Source organism: Scyliorhinus torazame, chromosome 22 (genome assembly GCF_047496885.1).
Source record: "Scyliorhinus torazame isolate Kashiwa2021f chromosome 22, sScyTor2.1, whole genome shotgun sequence".
Lineage (NCBI taxonomy): Eukaryota > Metazoa > Chordata > Chondrichthyes > Carcharhiniformes > Scyliorhinidae > Scyliorhinus > Scyliorhinus torazame.
Window position 1 is genome coordinate 95,230,653 of NC_092728.1, and position 22,269 is coordinate 95,252,921.

The 22,269-nt window shown below is 45.1% G+C and overlaps 1 protein-coding gene across 8 annotated transcripts in view; it reads right to left on the reverse strand.

Moving 5' to 3' along the window:
- Positions 1-22,269, reverse strand: part of fnbp1b (formin binding protein 1b) — a 311,579-nt gene that overhangs the window by 177,741 nt on the left and 111,569 nt on the right. For all 8 annotated transcript variants that reach the window (XM_072488654.1, XM_072488661.1, XM_072488660.1 and 5 more), the window contains exons 3-4: positions 18,425-18,481; positions 17,146-17,293 (exon numbers count right to left, since the gene is read on the reverse strand). In XM_072488654.1, the coding sequence (XP_072344755.1) occupies positions 17,146-17,293; positions 18,425-18,481 (205 nt within the window). The remainder of the gene's footprint in view (positions 1-17,145; positions 17,294-18,424; positions 18,482-22,269) is intronic.

Genomic DNA, 22,269 nt, shown 5'->3' on the forward strand with positions numbered 1-22,269 from the left:
TACTGTAAATTATTTTTAACTTTGTCACAACTTGGACTGTAGAAATGACAGACTACAACATGGACCCTATCTAAACTTTAAATGGTAAGATTCTCAACAGAGACTAAAGATTGCAAGGGTTCATACAAACATAAGAACTAAGAGGAGTAGGCCACTTGGTCCCTCGAGCCTGCTCTGCCATTCAAGATCATGGCTGATCTGTTCACAATTTCAACCCCACATTCCTGCCTACCCCAATAACCTTTCATCCCCTTGTTAATAATGAATCTATCTAGCTTTGCCTTAAACATATTTAAAGTCTCTGCTTCCACTGGCTTTTGAGAAAGAGAGTTCCAGAGACTCACGACCCTCTAAGAGAAACAATTTCTCCTCATCTGCCTTAAATGAGCGACCACTTATTTTAAAAAAGTGACCCCTAGTTTTAGATTCTCCGACAAGAGGAAACATCCCCTCCACATCACCCTGTCAACAACCATCAAGATCTTAAAAGTTTCAATTAAGTTGTTTCTTATTCTTCTAAACTCTAGTGGAATCAAACGTAACCTCTCAAACCTTTCCTTGCAAGGAAATTGAGGAGAGGAGAAGCCAGAAAAAGGGCAAATAGAATTCACGGTTTTATGTACAGGAATACAGAATACAATGGCAAGGAAGTTATTAAGAACTCATACAATATATTAGTTAAAGGACTGTATACCGCATGCAGTTTTGGGCACCCACGAGAGAAAGAATTATGTTTTGGAGTTTTCACCCAAAATAGTTTTCAATGTTTTTGGAGACAAGGTGGAAAGTGCAGTGGTTAAGAGTTTGGTAATGGAAACAAGAATTCAAGGTTCATCTTTATTCTCCACTATAATCCTGTAGTTTTAGTAAAGGAGAATAAGGCCCAGTTGCACAATGTGGCCCATCTCCAACCTACCTCCCCTCTCAAAATTCCTTAAACATGCCGCTGCCTCCCAAATCTATGCCCTTCTTTACCAGATGGTTTCTGTCCTTACCGCAACAATTGGCTTTTATCAGTCACAAATTACATCCCATCTGACTGTGTCAAAGGTAAACAATCACCCTTCTTGACCTAATTGAAGCCTTTTAAATGGCTGTCCGCACAATCCTCTTCCAATGCCTCTCCATTGTCATGCAGCAGGGCATGACCAAATGCACCCGATTCCAGTCTTATCTAATTGTAGCCAGAGAACCAATTGCAACGGTTTCTCCTCTTGCTGCTGCCTCATTTCCTCTGGTGTTTGTCAAGGATCTATCCTTGGCTTTCTTTATCTCCATGCTGGCAGGTCTGCATGCTGGCTTGGTTTGACCCCAAGATGAGTTCCCAACCATATGTCCATTACAAACCCAAGGACCTTATTTCCACTTCTACATAATCGCTGGACTTGACTTTGCCTCAACGCAACTGCTGCTGGAACCCTCATTCATACCTTTGTTACTTCTAGACTTGATTATTCCAACATATTCTTTGCTGGTATCCCAAATTGTACCCTCGCATAATCTTGAGGTTCTCCAAAACTCTCCTACTCTACTACCCATGTTCTTACTCGCTGATGTTCTGTTCATCCATCACCACTGTGCTCGCTGATGTACATTGGCTCTTGGTCAAAAATGCCTTGATTTTAAAATTCTCCTCCTTTTCATGACCTTGCTGCTCCCGATTTCTAATCTCCACCAGCTTCATCTAATTCTGACCTCTTTGAACATCCCAAATTTTGATTGTTCCATCATTGGCTGTGTGCCTTCAGTTGCCTAGACTTAAAGTTGTGGAATTGCCTTCCTAGATCCATTATTATGGTCGGGGCTTTCCGGGCCCATTGTGGCGGGAACCACTGCAGGAGATTCTGCAGCCCACCAAAATCCATTGACTTTTGGAGTATCCAGATGATTCCGGTGACGAGTGGGGCCGGAAATTTCAACCCCATGTTAGTGCAATCGTATTAATCAGCAGAATAGATCGGAAGAGAGAATTCCTCAGGGTAGTATCCTAGGTCCAATCTTTTTCTTTCTTTCAGGTTATCATTAAAACCTACCTCGTGAACCAAGATATTAAGGCAGATGGCCAAAAATAGTTCCTTGCCTAATTTTGCTGCGTAGCGCTTCTGTAAAGTGCTTTAGGAATGTTGTACTACATTAAAAATGCGATGTTATTGCAAGTTGTTGTTTGTCTAAAGCATTTGATGAGGCCTAACACAATGCAAGTATCAATTTCATTGTGCATCAGAAGCCAGCAAACAGAGAAAGTCTGCAATCAAAACAAACAAAAATCAGCCACATGAAGAACCACAAAGATATAAAGGATCAAAAAAGGTAGGCCTGAAGTTATGTGGGAGATTGAGTGGGTTATTTCCACTAGCTGCAGCTGGAAAAGCATCCAGTTAGTTGATGAGTAAGATTTCCCAGAACTTCCCAAGAGACAATAAAAATACTCTGTGTACGAGGAGTCATTTAGAACTTGGAACATGACTATAAATTGTAGATTGCTGCACTAAAAATTAAATAGATAAGTAAACAGATACATTAAAAGATTAAGATTGAACCATTTGAAAGGATCAAATGTGAGGCTTCATCCATAGATTTATAGCCCAGGGGAAAACTGCATTTGCAGCCATGAATTCAATTAAAAAACAGATCTACAGTGACATCCTACATTCCAATACACCGATGATTTGGGCATATGGTGAAGAAAAGTGGTAAACTAATGTATGCCTCAGTATTTATATTGGTCTATATAGTTTAAGATTATGCCTTATACATTTTCTACCTTTGTGATGCTCTCCATTATTATGGTCGGGGCTTTCCGGGCCCATTGTGGCGGGAACCACTGCAGGAGATTCTGCAGCCCACCAAAATCCATTGACTTTTGGAGTATCCAGATGATTCCGGTGACGAGTGGGGCCGGAAATTTCAACCCCATGTTAGTGCAATCGTATTAATCAGCAGAATAGATCGGAAGAGAGAATTCCTCAGGGTAGTATCCTAGGTCCAACCATCTTCAGCTGCTTCATCAATGATCATCCTACCAACATAAGGTCAGAAGTGGGCATGTTTTCTGATGAATGCACCATGTTCAGCGCCTTTTGTAATTCCTCAGATAATGAAGCAACCCATGTACAAATGCAGCAAGATCTGACAAGTGCCAAGTAACATTCATGCCACACAGGTTCTAGGCAATGGCCATCTCCAACAAGGGAGACTCTAACCATTGCCCCATGGCATTCAATACTATCACCGAATGCCCAACTATCAATATCCTGGGGGTTACCACTGACCAGAAACTGAACTGGACTAGCTATATAAATACTCTGGCTACAAGGTCAGGGGATAGGAATTCTGCGGTGAATAACTCACCTCCTGACTCCCCAAAGCCTGTCCATCGCCTACAAGGCACAAGTCAAGAGTGTAATGGAATACTCCCCAATTGTCTGGATGAGTGCAGCTCCAACAACACTGAAGAAATGCAACAATACCCAGAACAAAGCAGCCCATTTGATTGGCATCCCTTCCACAAACATTCACCCCTTCCACAAACATTCACTCCTTCCACCACTGGCTCACAGTGTCAGCCATGTGTACCATCTATAAAATGCACTGCATGAACTCTCCTCCTTAGCACCTTCCAAACCCATGACCGCTGAAGGACAAGGGTTTCAGACACCTAGGAACACCACCACCTGGAAGTCCCCTCCAAAGTACTCACCATCCTGACTTTGAAATATCACCATTCCTTCTCTGTCATTAGGTCAAAATCCTGGAATTCCCTCTCTAACAGTACTGTGGGTGTAACTACACTGCATGGACTGCAGCAGTTCATGAAGGCAGCTTACAGCCACCTTCTCAAGGGCAATTTAGGGGTGGGCATTAATGCTGGCCTTGCCGGCAATGTCCACATCCCATGGATTATATTTTTTGTTAAAATGTACCAGGACACCCAGATTCCTCTATAATAATAATCTTTATTAGAGTCTCTTATTTTAACACTGCAATGAAGTTACAGTGAAAATCCCCTAGACGCCACACTCCGATACCTGTTCGGGTACACAGAGGGAGAATTCAGAATGTCCAATTCACCTAACAAGCACATCTTTCGGGACTTGTGGAAGGAAACAGGAAAACCCGGAGGAAACCCACACGGACACGAGGAGAACTTGCAGGCTCCGCACAGTGGCCCAAGTTGGGAATCGAACCTGGGTCCCTGGCGCTGCGAACCCACAGTGCTAACCATTGTGGTGCCATGCACTATACCACAAAGTTCTTTAATCTCGCACTATTTAAGTAGTATACTGCTTTTCTATTCTTCTCACCGGTCCTCCAATCACAGACAGATTCTCCTTTCAGCAGCTAACGTAGGAGAGAAACAGCCTGTGACTGGAGGGGCAACACTGAAAGAATTTGTCACTTCCACTAATGTGTATTTCGGACACTGGTTTGTGGGCCTGTTACAAATTCTGGCAGGCTGGATTGTGACCCACCTTGGACAACCCTGATTTAAACAAATGTAATTGAAGAGGATAGAAACATGGTAATTTTCTGTGATTCTGAAAATTAGAATTATCAAATTAAAACCACATTTAAAAAAATCTGAGGTCACAAGTGTGATCCCAGTTAGTTATCTTACTGCTAGGTATTATACAATTGGTTACATTGAGACAAATTTGATTGGAAGTCTTACTTCTGCTGCAAAGTGCATGAGTGGACAACAACTCCGTCAAGACGGCAGGTTCCTCTGGAGAAGGCTCCATCCACTCTGTTACATGATCTACACTGTTATATGACTGCTTTTACAAAAGAGTGAACAGAATACATAATCGCAAGTTCTCTTTGAATTATCAGAGAAGTGCAACTTTGTGTTACATTGTAAAATTAACCAAGCTCTCTCTGAAACAACATCAATCCAAATGGAACAAATCACGCTTGTACAGTATGGGAGCTTCGTAAACTCAATTTCAAATAGTTATTACGTTGAAATGACCCAGTAACCGTAACTTTTGCTGTGCATGGGAAATTTGTTCATTTTCCCCTATAAATACCTTTTGAGGCATCTATGCTCTGTTGAGTTCCCTAATCTCAACCTGAACAATCTCCCCCCTCCCCACCCCGCCCCCCACGCCCCCCCCCCCAAAAAAAAAACCAGGCAGGTGACAATGTTTGGAAAAAATCTGCAAACAACCATTCAGTGGTGCAGCAATTATGCTACTGTGCTTTGCTGCTGGCCACTTCATTCCATTTCTTTGAATATGTTACCACCATCATTCACTTTCATAAAAGCAGAATGGAAATACATTAAATATTGACTTCACTATTGATTTCTCTTGAAACCCCTCAACTGATCAGACTTTTCATTTTTACTGCTATTTTATTTTACATGTCATTTACAATGATACCTTACTCAGTATAGTAATTACATGGAGTAAACATACTTTGCAACAAATGGAATTCACATTATTACCATTCTCAGAGTCAACACTAACTAACAGCAAATATATGCTATTTTGTTATCTTTCTTGAGACCTGTGTGTCATTGGCATGGAAAGCATTTAATTGAATATATGTGCTTGCACACATTCTCTCTCTTGTGCAGTCGCAATGAGAAACAAAGAACCATAGCCGAGATCACCCCGTCCCCCCAGCTGAAAAGCAGCGAGGTCAACTGCAACATTGCTATTGCTGTCCAAGTCGCAATTCATTAATTCAGTGTAGATCAGAATGAAAAAAACCTGGAATTAAAAGTCTAATGATGACCATGAAACCATTATGTATTCTTGTTAAAAACCCATCCAGCTCATTAATGGCTGTCCTTACTTAATCTGGCCTACATGCGACTCCAGACCCACAGCATTGTGGCCGACTCCAAAATGGTTTCTGCTATGGCCTAGCAAGCCATTTGATTGTATCCAACTGCTACGAAGTCTGGAAGGAACGGAACTGGGTGGACCACTCAGCATCAGCTTCAACATCGGAAATGACAAAGTTAAAATCATCCTGGTGACGTTGTAGTCTTCCTTATTAAATTCTGGGTCCTTGTGCCAGTATTGGGAGAGCTGTCCCACAGATTAGTAAAGCAACAGCTAGACATTGGAATTCTTAATGCTTGAAAAGGTCAAATTTCAACTGAGGGAAAGGATGGAGGGATTCTACAATTCAGGGGCGTTATTCATTATGCACTTTCGAGAATTGGATCACTTCGAACATTAGGGGGGTTGGGGGTTGGAGGGTTGGGGGGAGGGGGGACTGTATGTGTTAATGGTGATTCCTGATTCCTCTTTGTCATTTGTTTATGTGAACATGCGGACTAATGTTTGGGGGTTTGGTGGGAGGATGGGATCGTTGTTATTGATATGGGGATTGACATTACATTTGTTACTGATTATTGTTTATTGTTGGGTGTAAATTTAGGAGAAAATGTGAAAAAGGAGGAGAATTTTTTTTTTTAAAAAAGAAAAATAGATGTCCTGTGGCTCTTGATCCTTCCACCAAATGGAACAGTTTCTCCCTATCTACTCTGTCGGGACCCCTCATGATTTTGAATACCTCTGCAGAATCACCTCACAGCCTTCTTTTCTTCATGGAGAGCAGTCCCAGCTTCTATAAACCTTATCCATAACCGAAGTTTCCCATCCTTGGAAGCATTATCCCGAACCTTTTCCGCACCCTTGCAAATGCCTTAACATCCTAAGTGTGATGCCTAGAATAGGATGGAATACTTCAGTTGAGATCAAACCAATGTTTTATACAGGTTTATCATAACTTGCTTGTTTTTGTACTTCATGCCCCTATTTATAAAGTCAAGGATGTAGTGATCTCTGTATGTGCATGTGCATAAGGGGTTAATGTGTAATCAGTAGCATGACATGATCACTAGTGGGCCGGACCAACAGGGATATAAAATAAACCATTCTCGCTCTCTTTTTGTATGGACGGTGACCAGGACAGGAGTATCAAATTAGCTCAGATGGTTAGTGGAGTTACATATAGTTACTATAGTTAGATCTTGTTAACCTTATCACTAGTATCAATGTTAAAGTAAAGAACTCACACAATTATTGTTATAGATACTCAATAAACCTTGTTACTACTGGACGAGTTAGAGTCTTCTTCATCGAGAATCAGAAGACCTCATCAGTAACCAAGGTTTTAATAACACATATTACACTCCGTAGTATATCAAAACACACAGAGAAGTGTAATCAAAGATAATACAGGAGCGTAATAAAAGATGGTACCAGGGACTTCCGGGTGCGGCTATGCAGAGCTAGGTCGCATATTCGGCAGCTCCTGCTTGGAACGGACTTTTGGGCTCTTTTACAGGGCCCCCACGGCATTTGTTTGATATTTCCCGGTGTGGGAAGAAAGCTGCAATGTTCCCCCGACAGTGTCCCCCAGGAAGGGTATGTCTCTGGGTTGCCAGACACGGCAGAAACAGTAAAAGATTTGGCTGCAACTGCAGGATAAACAGGGCCTCTTCCAGCATGCAGGCGGGGGAAGGGCAAGCTTAAAGCTGCAAGCTGACCTGAGGGCCTGTATCAAAGGTGAATTCTAGCAGCAGAGGGAACAACTGTGAAAAGACCTCATCAAGGCCACTGAAGGGACTTCCGGTTGCAGTGATGCCTAGCTAGCCGCACGCTTCGGCGGCTCCAGCTCCGACGGACCTTCGGGCTCTTTTAAGAGCCCCAACGGGGAATTTTTCGACGACGCAACCCAGTGTGGGGTGTGTGAGAATGAAGTCCCCCCCAAACGAAGGAGGAAAAAACCGCGGCGGCTGCAGCGCGAGGAATCGTCGACCAAAGGGTCAGAAAGAGAGAAGTACAAGATGGCGGCGGAGAAAGCGCAGGCGACATGGGGGCCTGAGCAGGATGAAATTGTGAGACGGTGCGTGGAGCTGCTGAAGAGGGAGGTGCTGACCCCGTTGCTAAAGGCAATTGAGGGGCTCAAGGAGACATTAAAGACTCAGGAGACAGAGCTCCGCGTGGTGGAGCAGAAGGTGACAGATATTGAGGACGAGATCCTGGGCCTGGCGGTTAAGACACAGACGCACGAGGCACTTCATAAAAAGTGCACTGAAAGGATCGAAGCCCTAGAAAATGGAGCGCGAAAGAAGAACCTTCGGATACTGGGTCTCCCTGAGGGTGTGGAAGGAGTGGACTGTGGAGCGTACGCAAGTACGATGCTGAGCTCACTGATGGGTGCTGAGGCCCCTACGGGCCCCTTGGAGGTGGAGTGGGCAAATCGGATTCCGGCGAGAAGACCAAAAGCGGGAGATCCACCCAGGGCGATAATCGTGCGATTTTACCGCCTTAAGGATAGAGAAGAGGTCCTGAGATGGGCTAAAAAGGTGCGCAGTAGCAGATGGGAGAATGCAGTGGTACGGGTATACCAGGATTGGAGTGCGGAGGTGGCGAGAAGGAGGGCGAGCTTCAACCGAGCCAAAGAGGTGTTGCATAAAAGGAAGGTGAAGTTCGGGATGCTGCAGCCGGCAAGACTATGGGTCACGTATCAGGAGAGACACCATTATTTCAAGACGGCGGAGGAAGCATGGACCTTCATCAAAGAAGAGAAATTGGATCGGAACTGAGGAACTGATGCTGCAGGAAATGTTATTGTTAATGTTATGGTTGAAGTTAATTGAGAAGTAAATTGGGAAGGGGGGAGACATTGGGGAAATGTGGGCGCCGGTGAGGGGGGAAAGACGGGACATAGTTGGAGAATGGGGAAGGGGAGGGGGGGGGGGGGGGGGAAAGGGAGCTGCGCCATAAGAGGCGGGTCAGGTAAAGGGATGTTCCCGCGCCAGAAAGAATAAGGCGGGAAGACAGGCGCAAGGCGGATGGGAGTTCCCCACACGGGGGGGTCGAGGAGTGAGCAGGAGTAGCCGGGGTCAGTTGAAGTCAGCTGACTTACGGAAGTAATATGGGGGGAGCAATCATGCTAGAAAGAGATCTAGCGGGGAGGGGGGGGGGGGGAGGGAGGGGGGAGGGGGGGACAACTGGGTTGCTGCTGCGGAAATCCAAAAGGAAATGGCGAAAGAGTGGGTGGGCGGGGATGGTGTGCGACGCTGGGGGAGTGAGCGGGAGCGCGGAGGCGGGATATGGGACTGGCCTAGAGAAGGTAATGGCTAGTCGACACGGGAGGGGGGCAGGTAGCCCCCTAGTGAGGCTGATCACGTGGAACGTGAGAGGCCTGAACGGACCGATTTAATGGCCCGAGTGCTCGCGCATTTGAAAGGACTAAGGGCAGACGTGGTTATGCTCCAAGAGACGCACCTAAAGGTGGCGGACCAAGTTACGCTAAGGAAAGGATGGGTGGGACAGGTGTTCCACTCAGGACTGGACGCAAAGAATAGAGGGGCGGCCATTTTGGTGACATACAGAATCAATACCACAAGCACAGGAAAAGGTCCAGGTCAGACAACAAAGATGTAACACAGAATTGCTACCACAAGCATAGAAAAAAAAAGTCAAGATCAGACAACGAAAGTGATTCGACCATTCGAACACCTCATGATGACTTGTTGGTTACTTAAACACAAGAACACTGACGACGTTCACAAAGAAATGACGACATCAACATCACCACTTCAACAACAGAAGAAGAAAGCAACTCAACTGAACAAATTCATTAAGTTTGGACTCATAATTTTTTTAAATTATTAGATTCATAAATATTAATTGGCTTTCTATAATCTTCAATATCATCACAACTTGTACACATCATCTTTTATCTCCCAGTTTCAAGCAAGAAAAAGAAAAACCTAAGAGTCTAAATGTATTAACATTTGACTGATTAACTCATTGATTTTATGTAATGCATTTTCAAACTGCATCCATTATGTTTGTTCAATTTTCTTCACGACATACAGAAGATATGTGACACAAGAAAAAAAGGGGGATATATGATCTCTGTATGTGCATGTACATAAGGGATTAATGTGTAATCAGTAGCACCACATGATCACTAGAGGGCCGGACCAACAGGGTAAAAAGAAACCACATTGGGTCTCTCTCGCTCTCTTTTTGGATGGGCTGTGACCAGGACAGGAGTATCGGATTAGCTCAGATAGTTACTGTTGTTTTAGATCTTGTTAACCTTGTCACTTGTATCAATGTTAAAGTAAAGAACTTACACAATTATTGTTATAGTTACTCAATAAACCTTTTGTTACTTCTGGGCGAGTTCGAGTCTTCTTCATCGAGATTCAGAAGACCTCATCAGTAACCAAGGTTTGAGTAACACATATTATACTCCGTAGTATATCAAAACACACAGAGAAGTGTAATCAAAGATAATACAGGAGTGTAATAAAAGAAAGGATTCCATATGCTTCTTTACCTGCAGTCTCAACCTGCTCTGCCACCTTCAATGATTTGTGCAGATATATGCAAGGATCCTCTGCTTCAACATCCCTGTCAGAATTGTACCTTTTATTCACTCTCCCCCTCAATCCTACCAAAATGGATCACTTCACACAGTTGAAACTTGTCCACCCACTCCATGCACCTGTCCATGTCCGTTTGGCGTTTAACACTATCCGCCTTACAATTCATAAGAAATAAACTATCTTCATTCTTAATTTCTTCTTTTTTTTTTAAATATATTTTATTCAAGATTTTTTGGCCAAACATAACAGTACATAGTTTTTCTTTTAAACAACAATAAAGCAATATAAATAACAGTGGCCAGTTTTAAACAAGTAAATAAATAATATATAAACAGAAACAAAAACAAAACTAAATGGCAACTGCCTTGTCAAAAATAGTTACTCTCCAAAGATACAATCCAACAGTCCAATATACATTACCTATAACAAATGTCTATACATATACAATGACATCCCTAAGAGCCTGCCCGGATCCTCTCTCCCCCCCCCCCCCCCCCGCCCCCCCTGGGTTGCTGCTGTTGTCTTTCTTTCTTTTTCATTCCCTCTATCGTTCTGTGAGGTAGTTGACGAACGGTTGCCACTGCCTGGTGAACCCTTGAGCTGAGCCCCTTAATACGAACTTGATCCGTTCTAACTTTATAAACCCTGCCATGTTGTTTATCCAGGTCTCCACGCCCGGGGGTTTGGCTTCCTTCCACATAAGCAATATCCTGCGCCGGGCTACTAGGGACGCAAAGGCCAAAACATCAGCCTCTCTCGCCTCCTGCACTCCCAGCTCTTCCGCAACCCCGAATATAGCCAACCCCCAGCTTGGCTCGACCCGGACCCCCACCACCTTCGAAAGCACCTTCGCCACCCCCACACAGAACCCCTGTAATGCCGGACATGACCAGAACATGTGGGTGTGATTCGCTGGGCTTCTCGAGCATCTCCCACACCTATCCTCTACCCCGAAAAATGTACTGATCCGTGCTCCAGTCACATGCGCCCTGTGTAGAACCTTGAATTGTATCAGGCTTAGCCTGGCACACGAGGACGACGGGTTTACCCTACGTAGGGCATCAACCCACAGCCCCTCCTCAATCTCCTCCCCCAGCTCTTCTTCCCATTTCCCTTTCAGCTCATCTACCATGATCTCCCCCTCGTCCCTCATTTCCCTGTATATGTCCGACACCCTACCATCCCCCACCCATGTCTCTGAGATCACTCTATCCTGCACCTCCTGCGTCGGGAGCTGCGGGAATTCCCTCACCTGTTGCCTCGCAAAAGCCCTCAGTTGCATATACCGAAATGCATTCCCTTGGGGCAACCCATATTTTTCCGTCAGCGCTCCCAGACTCGCAAACGTCCCATCTACGAACAGATCTCTCAATTGTACTACCCCAGCTCTTTGCCATGCTCCAAATCCCCCATCCATTCTCCCCGGAACAAACCTATGGTTATTTCTTATCGGGGACTGCACCGAGGCTCCCGTCCTTCCCCCATGCCGTCTCCACTGCCCCCAAATTTTTAATGTTGCCACCACCACCGGGCTTGTAGTGTATTTCTTCGCTGAGAATGGCAACGGTGCCGTCACCATTGCTTGTAAGCTGGTCCCCTTGCAGGACGCCCTCTCCAATCTCTTCCACGCCGCTCCCTCCCCTTCTCCCATCCACTTACACACCATTGAAATATTGGCGGCCCAGTAATAATCATTTAGGCTCGGTAGTGCCAACCCCCCCCTATCCCGACTACGCTGCAAGAACCCCCTCCTCACTCTCGGGGTCTTCCCGGCCCACAAAAAACTCAATGCTTTTCTCAATCCTCTTAAAAAAAGCCTTCGTGACCATCACCGGGAGGCACCGAAACACAAAGAGGAATCTCGGGAGAACCACCATTTTAACCGCCTGCACCCTACCCGCCAGTGACAGGGACACCATGTCCCATCTCTTGAAGTCCTCCTCCATCTGTTCCACCAATCGTGTTAAATTAAGCCGGTGCAAGGTTCCCCAATTCCTGGCTATCTGAATCCCCAAGTATCGGAAGTCTCTTGTTACCTTCCTCAGCGGTAAATCCTCTATTTCCCTGCTCTGCTCCCCCGGATGCACCACAAACAACTCACTTTTCCCCATGTTCAATTTATACCCCGAAAAATCCCCAAACTCCCCAAGTATCCGCATTATCTCTGGCATCCCCTCCACCGGGTCTGCCACATACAACAACAAATCATCCGCATACAGAGATACCCGGTGTTCTTCTCCCCTAAACACTCCCCTCCACTTCCTGGAACCCCTCAGTGCCATGGCCAGGGGCTCAATCACCAGTGCAAACAATAACGGAGACAGGGGACACCCCTGCCTCGTCCCTCTGTAGAGCCGGAAATAATCAGACCCCCGTCCATTCGTAACCACACTCGCCATCGGTGCCCTATACAGCAACTGTACCCATCCGATATACCCATCTCCAAAGCCAAATCTCCTCAGCAGCTCCCACAGATAATCCCACTCCACTCTATCAAATGCTTTCTCGGCATCCATCGCCACCACTATCTCCGCTTCCCCCTCTGGCAGGGGCATCATCATTACCCCTAGCAACCTCCGTATGTTCGTGTTCAGCTGTCTCCCCTTCACAAACCCAGTTTGGTCCTCATGTACCACCCCCGGGACACAGTCCTCTATCCTCGTCGCCATTACCTTGGCCAGAATCTTAGCATCCACATTTAAAAGAGAAATGGGCCTATAGGATCCGCATTGCAGCGGGTCTTTTTCCTTCTTTAGGAGGAGCGATATCTTTGCCTCTGACATAGTCGGGGGCAACTGCCCCCTTTCCCTAGCCTCATTAAAGGTTCTCGTCAGAAGCCGGGCCAGCAAGTCCATATACTTCTTATAAAATTCCACCGGGAATCCGTCCGGTCCCGGGGCCTTCCCCGCCTGCATGCTCCCAATCCCTTTCACTACCTCCTCCATCTCAATCTGTGCTCCCAGTCCCGCCCTCTCCTGCTCCTCCACCTTAGGGAATTCCAGCTGATCCAGAAAGCACATCATTCTCTCCTTCCCTTCCGGGGGCTGAGCTTTATATAATCTTTCGTAGAATACCTTGAACACCCCATTCACTCTCTCCGCTCCCCGCTCCATCTCCCCCTCCTCGTCTCTCACCCCCCCTATCTCCCTCACTGCTCCCCTCTTCCTTAGTTGGTGGGCCAGCAACCGGCTCGCCTTCTCCCCATATTCATACTGTACACCTTGTGCCTTCCTCCATTGTGCCTCTGCATTTCCCGTAGTCAACAAGTCAAATTCTACATGTAGCCTTTGCCTTTCCCTGTACAGTCCCTCCTCCGGTGCCTCCGCATATTGTCTGTCCACCCTCAAAAGTTCTTTCAGCAACCGCTCCCTTTCCCTACCCTCCTGCTTTCCTTTATGTGCCCTAATAGATATCAGCTCCCATCTAACCACTGCCTTCAACGCCTCCCAGACCACTCCCACCTGAACCTCCCCATTGTCATTAAGCTCCAAGTACCTTTCAATACACCCCCTCACCCTTAAACATACCCCCTCATCTGCCAATAGTCCCATGTCCATTCTCCAGGGCGGGTGCTGTTCTTTTTCCTCCCCTATCTCCAGGTCCACCCAATGTGGAGCGTGGCCCGAGATAGCTACAGCCGTGTACTCCGTCCCTGTCACCTTCGGGATTAGCGCCCTTCCCAAAACAAAAAAGTCTATCCGTGAATACACTTTATGGACATAGGAGAAAAACGAGAACTCCTTACTCCTAGGCCTGCTAAATCTCCAGGGGTCTACTCCTCCCATCTGCTCCATAAAGTCCTTGAGCACCCTAGCTGCAGCCGGCCTCCTCCCGGTCCTGGACCTCGATCTGTCCAGCCCTGGGTCCAGCACCGTATTAAAATCTCCACCCATTACCAACTTCCCCACTTCTAGGTCCGGGATTCGTCCCAACATTCGCCTCATAAAATTGGCATCATCCCAGTTCGGGGCATATACGTTCACTAGAACCACCGCCTCCCCTTGTAATCTGCCACTCACCATCACGTATCTACCCCCGCTATCAGCCACTGTGGTCTTTGCCTCAAACAGTACCCGTTTCCCCACTAATATAGCCACCCCCCTGTTCTTTGCGTCTAACCCCGAATGAAACACCTGCCCCACCCATCCTTTGCGTAGTCTGACCTGGTCTATCAGTTTCAAATGCGTCTCCTGCAACATAACCACATCTGCCTTTAATTTCTTTAGGCGTGCGAGTACCCGTGCCTTTTTAATCGGCCCGTTCAGCCCTCTCACGTTCCACGTGATCAGTCGGGTTGGGGGGCTCTTTACCCCCCCCCCCCCTTGTCGACTAGCCATCCCCTTTTTTAATCCAGCTCCTCACCCGGTTCCCACGTAGCCGTATCTCCCCCCGACGGCGCCCTCCCGCCTCGACCACCCCACCCCGTACCAGCTCCCCCTTCTCCCCAGCAGCAGCAACCCAGTTAACCCCACCCCCCCCCCCGCCGCTAGATCCTCTTCTCGCGTAATTGCACCCCCCATGTTGCTCCCAGAAGTCAGCAAACTCTGGCTGACCTCGGCTTCCCCCCGTGACCTCGGCCCCCACTGTGCGAGGCCCCCTCCTTCCTGCTTCCCTGTTCCCACCACGATTACCATAGCGCGGGAACAAAGCCCGCGTTTCCCACTTGGCCCCACCCCTAATGGCAGGCGCCCACAATTCCTCATCCTTCCCCCCCACCCCCACGACATGGGGAAGAGAGAAAAGTTACAGGGTCGCAAGATTAACAACTTGAGAGATCATCCCTTCCCCCCTTTCCCCCCCCCCTTCACCCCACGTAATCACACCACCACTTTGTCCCAAACGTTCTTTTTCTGGCCCGCCTATTCCAGCTGCTCCTCCACAATAAATGTCCACGCCTCTTCTGCCGTCTCAAAGTAGTGGTGCTTCCCTTGGTGTGTGACCCACAGTCTTGCCGGTTGCAGCATTCCAAATTTGACCTTCCTTTTGTGAAGCACCGCCTTGGCCCGATTAAAACTCGCCCTCCTTCTCGCCACCTCCGCACTCCAATCTTGATATACGCGGATCACCGCGTTCTCCCACCTACTGTTCCGAGTTTTCTTCGCCCATCTGAGGACCATCTCTCTGTCATTATATCGGAGAAATCTCACCACTATGGCTCGAGGTATTTCTCCAGCCCTCGGTCTTCGCGTCATAACTCGATAAGCTCCCTCCACCTCCAATGGGCCCGTCGGGGCCTCCGATCCCATTAACGAGTGAAGCATCGTGCTCACATATGCCCCGACGTCCGCCCCCTCCGCACCTTCGGGAAGACCAAGAATCCTTAAATTCTTCCTCCTCGCATTATTCTCCAACACCTCCAGCCTTTCCACACACCTTTTGTGTTGTGCCTCGTGCATCTCTGTCTTCACCACCAGGCCCTGTATTTCGTCTTCATTTTCAGCGGCCTTTGCCTTCACGACCCGAAGCTCCTGCTCCTGGGTCTTTTGTTCCTCCTTTAGCCCTTCAATTGCCTGTAATATTGGGGCCAGCAGCTCCTTCTTCATCTCCTTTTTAAGTTCTTCCACACAGCGCCACAGGAACTCTTGTTGGTCAGGGCCCCATACTAGACGGCCACCTTCCGACGCCATCTTGCTTTGTGCTTGCTTTCCTTGCCACTGCTCTAGAGGATCCTCCGCAATCCGGCCACTTTCCTCTCCTTTTTCCATCTGTGTCCAGGGGGAATTCCCTTCTGGTTTACCGCACAGTGTTTTTAGCCGTTAAAATTGCCGTTGGGGCTCCTATTAAGAGCCCAAAAGTCCGTTCCACCGGGAGCTGCCGAAACGTGCGACTTAGCTGGTCATCGCCGCACCCGGCGTCCCTTAATTTCTTCTTAAGTTCCAACTGGGCATGGACCCGGACCTATACCTGGAACGCAGAACTAATACACAATTCGAAATACTCCCACTCAGAAAGCACATACGATTGCAACACGGGAAATGGGGAAAGACACGGTAGCACAGGCATGATTACTCATTTCAGCCTGGAGTTGGCACACATTTCTTTTGTACAGCAGAGGCAGTTTTACTTTGTATGCAACTGTTTTATCGTGAAGTGCTTGATGGTGACATTGAGTGTTACACTTTTGCAACAAAATCCAACCCTGTCCTCACTTATTATATGCATACATGCAATTCCAACCGAGTTTACTGACTTTGTATCTGGACCACAAACATTCTTATGCCTCCCCACCCCAGGCAAGGGAAACTGAAACCCGATGACATTGCCAACTCAAATGTTGAAATACTTCCCCCCTTGATATGTACGGTTCAATATTACACCACATGTTGAACATAAGAACTTGAATATCAAACTTTTATCCTCGTGAGTTTCTACCGTAATATCATGAATTCCTGTCAACTTTCAACATCTCTGGATAGTTATCTCAAAAAAGGTTCATCCCATTAATTCTCAGGTAAAATACAAAAATTATTACGGTATCTCCAGCAACACTGATGAGCAAAACACTTCAACATTACTTATTTTTTAAAATTTTGAATTGACAGTCGGAAATGGTAAATTTTATTCTCCCCAAGCAAAAAAAGCAAAAGATAAAGTGCTCTGCCAGTAAGAGAACATAACGCTTGCTGATGTTTTTCTGTTCTCCATTGAAGACATTTATGTCAGTCCTTAAAAAATAGAAATTATCCTAAAAGTTTACAAAAAGTTTCATTAAGAGTCCAAACCTTCCAAACATTCTATAATAATAACAGCAATAAGTATTGCACAGAAGTTACCAATTTCCTTTCTTGCTTGAGCTCCTGGATGTAGCGTGACAGCTCGGCATAAATTAGCCCACTCATGTTCTCAGCGATCACCTCATGCTGGCCTGCATAGTCATTCATTTCATTCAGAACAGTTACAAATGCTTGACATGATGTATATCTGTAAAATAATATATTCAGTTATAGTCTACATATTTTTCTTTAAAAATCAATTTCAAATATTTTAAATCAATAGTCAGGGTTAGTAAGCCTATGAGTAAACTTTTCATCTTGAACTTCCAAAAATTGGATGTGTTGACTTTCCATAGTTCCTAAAATGCAAGTTATAATTATATCATAATATCTTCCTCCGAAAATATTTTAACGATTGCTATGTAGAAGCAGCACTTCATTGCAAACAGAAACGGGTCTATAAAAGATAATTCACTGAAAGCTGATTTATTCTCCATCTCCTCCAATCAGCAGAAGATGCTAACACTACAACATTCTGTAAGTTAACATTGTGTGCTATTTCACAAGACAAAACTCGGTCACAGTAATTAACATTTCCACCCTTCCAATGTCCAGAGATTCCATTTGTGATTGAAGGAAAGCATTAATTCAGGCAAAATTTCTTTCAGCAGTATTTGCGTAGAATTTATTCTGAGCGTATATGCACCACAATTAAAATCCAATTTGTATCCAGAGAAGAAATGGGGAAGGGGATGGGTCAAACATTCAATTACCCACCAGGTAGGATGTTTTTTTCACATTATCTAGCTTTGTTCTTCCAGAAGTTACTTTTTTTCTTTTTTATGAAGAAACTCAAGTTTTTCAGGAACATTTGATGTTCAACCTTTAATGTATTTTTACTTCACCTTGCTATCTCTCTGCAACCCACCACCCACTCCTGAGAGTTGTTTCTTTGTGTGAAAAAGTGTTTGTTTTGTGTGGATTTACTGGGGAAACCAGAGAAATAAATACTACAAACCAGTCCAATTACATAAAAGAAAAAAATGCTCCAACCTCCAGGTTTTTAAAAATCTAATTTTTGATTTTAGGAAAACAAATTTTGAAAACATAATTGACTCACATTCTCATTTATAACAAAGCAAGATATAGTATCTGAGAGTTTGGCCAAGGGTGGTATCATGACTGGTACAGGCTTGGAGGGCCGAAGGACCTTTTCCTGTGCTGTATTGTTCCTTGTTCTTAGTACTACAGAACAACACCAGTGCTGTATCAGGATGCCTTAGCTGCATTTGAAGTATTAATGAATTGTATTACTATTTTGAATCTGAAAGTAACACACCTCTGTTCTTCCTCTTCTTTGGAGTTCCTTTTCGGCTGATACTTTTTCGAAAGATTCCTGAAGAATAACACAAGAATAATACATTAACTCGAAAGAGCTTTGAGAATTATGCACAAATACATGCTTACTCAAAAAACTCATTTGACCTGAGTTTCGAATCAAAGTAAAATAGACACGGGCTTCAAATAATAATTTACTCCAGATGCAAAATATCCTACAAATAACTCCTGTTACGATATGGAGATGTTAGGAAATTGGATCTAGAAATGGGATCGAAGATGTAGAGGACAATTTAGGAGTTAACTGACTGAGGGTAAAACTGCTAGCACCGAGTCAGAGGTGTAAAGTATAAGCCCAAAAATGGCCTTAGTTACATTGTCCCATTCAGACTTAAACTCATTAATGGGAATAAACAGGATGCCCCTCTGCAGCCGGGGTGATTCACTCAATAACTATTGTCCTCCGGAACTCTCTGATCTGCCCAGCTATTAGCCCATTACAGAGTCTGATGGCCTCTTTTGTCTGCAAATTGGAAGTTAATTGCATATTCATAGCATGACCCTGTTCTTTTGTTAAACAGGAATGGGTAATCAAAAGCCCAGATCACAATGCTGAGTTCAAGTCTGGTCACCCCAGGACAGAGTCATTGTTTGAGGGACTGGGCACAGATCAGGCAGAGAAAGAATCCTGTACGAACAGGTGGAGGGAGGAGCCATTATTTCAGGGGCTGGGTAGAGCTCAGGGAGAGAAATGAATTCTGTTTTAACAGGTGGAGGGAGAGGATTTGGAAAGTGACCATGAGCGGTTATGGAAATGGCCACCTAGACAGGTTTTCAAAAAGGGGTCTGAAAGAGCTTCACTACCAGCAGGAATATGTTATGTTAATGCTAGTATCAGCTTTGCCTGCCTGTGCAAGTAGAGCATGAAATGAAATGAAATTAAATTAAAATCGCTTATTGTCACAAGTCGGCTTCAAATGAAGTTACTGTGAAAAGCCCCTAGTCGCCAAATTCCGCGCATGTTCGGGGAAGCTGGTACGGGAATTGAACCATGCTGCTGGCCTGCCTTGGTCTGCTTTAAAAGCCAATGATTTAGCCCTGTGCTAAACCAGCCCCTTAACCAGCATAGAGCTCTAGGTCATGTTATGCGCTGTTTAACGGGAAATCATGTGTTACGGTTAAAGGATACAAGTAAATGGTTCCAGTTAGGTATGAAGTTAAAAAAATTTTAATGTTGTTTTTCTTCTGTTTTAATAAAATTTTGTTTGTAAAAATAACCAAGCCCTATTTCTTTTGCAATCACTCCTGGAGTGAAGCAATCTTTCTGCACAGTCTTTTAAAATGTTTTAAACATTGCGGCTCTGGTGTAGTATCTTAGTCACTGTTGGGGTTTGAACAGGCGCCTGTAACACTATATATTATAAAGGAGGAAAGCAAGATAGAGAGACGGAAGGATATGAATTGAAATGAAATTGCTTATTGTCACAAGTAGGCTTCAATGAAGTTACTGTGAAAAGCCCCTAGTCGCCACATTCCGGCGCCTGTTCGGGGAGGCTGGTATGGGACTTAATATCAGAGCTGCCAACATTTCCCAACAGAAATCAGTATTCCAGATACCAAAAATCAGTATTTTGGCAGTAAAATCGGTATTTTCATTTCAAAGAAAAAATGCTCACCAGTCGGAATTACAGCTTTATTGTGCAATTTTAAAACACAAATGGAAAATGCAAATCCAGCGCTTTTACATACATGTACAGGCACCTCGAAGCGAGACCACGCAAAGGATCACATGACATGCATGCGCCGTATAGTGTGCGGGGTGCAGATGATAGGGGGCAGGTCCTCTGCGCGGGACCCTGTCTTCCAGCAGTCATCGTCAAGGAAACCAATCAAAGCATTTCGGGAGGTATGCATTCACTGCAGCTTGCCAATCAGTTCCTCTTCCCACCTTCCTCCCCCCTCCACAAAGTCAGCCAGCCCCCTCACAAGGAGCTGCCTCTTAATATATTTTTTTCATCCCTCCCCCAAAAAACTCCTAGCTTAAAGGGGCAGCATGGTGGCACAGTGGTTAGCACAATGGCATCACAGCGCCTGGGTCCCAGGTTCGATTCCGGCTTGGGTCACTGTCTGTGCGGAGTCTGCATGTTCTCCCCGTGTCTGTGTGGGTTTCCTCCGGGTGTTCCGGTTTCCACCCACAGTCCAAAGATGTGCAGGGGTAGGTGGATTGGCCATTCTAAATTGCCCTTAGTGTCCAAAAAAGGTACGATTATGTGGGGTTACCGGGATAGGGTGGAAGTGTGGGGATAGGGTGAAAATGTGGGGATAGGGTGGAAATGTGGGGATAGGGTGAAAATGTGGGGTTAGGTAGGGTGCTCTTTCCAAGGGCAAGTGCACCCTCAACGGGGCGAATGGCTTCCTTCTACACTGTAAATTCTGTGATTGTGTGTGAAATACTCTCCTTCAATGCGGTGCATATTTCAACACGATAAATCGTATTGTCGTATTCAAGCAGATTTTCCATATGAAATACGGAAAATCCGTGCTAGTTGGCAGCGCTGGGATATATTTATTTTGGTGGAGGAATCAAGAATAAGGGGACTAAAATCCAAGTTAGAGCCAGGTCATGCAAGAGATAAATGAAGAATTTTCTTTCAGACAAAGGGTAGTAGAAATCTTGAAAACTCTCCACCAAAAGACTATGGATATTAGGATAATTGGATGTTTTGAAATTGAGATAGATTATTGTCGGGAAAGGGTATCAAGGGATTTGGAGGAAAGGTGGGAAATGGGAATTGGGGTGCAGTTCAACCATGATTTAACTGAATGGTGGAGCAAGCACGAGGGGCTGAATTGCCTCCTCCTCTTTCTAATGTTCCTGTACTGCTAGACTAAGAGACAGCTTTAGCAATATAAATGCAGGAAATCAATACATGAAGTTCAGTCTTCTGTAACTGGAATTGCATAAGCATCAATAAAAGTGCATAAAGTTATTTAAGTTATGGCAGGCGGGCAGCATTGCGGTGCAGTGGTTAGCACTGCTGCCTACGATGCTGAGGATCCGGGTTCGATCCTGGCCCTGGGTCACTGTCTGTATGGAGTTTGCACATTCTCCCCGTGTCTGCATGGGTTTCACCCCCACAATCCAAAGCTGTGCAGGGTAGGTGGATTGGCTGCACTAAATTGCCCCTTAATTGTAAGAAAAATAATTGGGTACTCTAAATTTAAAAAAAAAGTTATGGCGGTCACTGGTTAACTATCAAAATGCTGGTATTCTTGCATTATAGGTTTACAATTATATAATAAACAGGTGAATCGTTGCTCATTGAAGCCTGCAGTCAAATTCTACTAGCGGGCATAAATTGATTTCAAGGGATACTGAATCTTATTTCATTGATTTATGGGTTCAAGCTTGTGTCAACAATGTGTGACGAGCTACAAACCAACACCAGTTGCTTACCCAGGAAGGCTCAAGACTCGCAATGGCAATGTTACTGTGATCAGATATAATCTGTAAATGTTTTGCACAAAGCACACATTCACCTACAGCTCCTCACAATCACATTGGTGTCTGCCAGTGCATACACTGACTTTGTGCTCAAATATTTTTTGTTCCGTATAAATATGGTAATCTACATCATCAGTCAGAAATAAATAATAATTCTTAAACCTTAATTAAACACAGTTATTTAAAAAGTAAAATGTTAATTTTCTCATCCTAATTAGGATTCAAACACACCTTCCTGAATAGTAGATTTAACAGATTATAATTTAATTATTTGAATAATGAATTAATTCCCTGGCCTCCAATGAAATTCACACAGGGAAGATCAACATGTTAACTAGAAA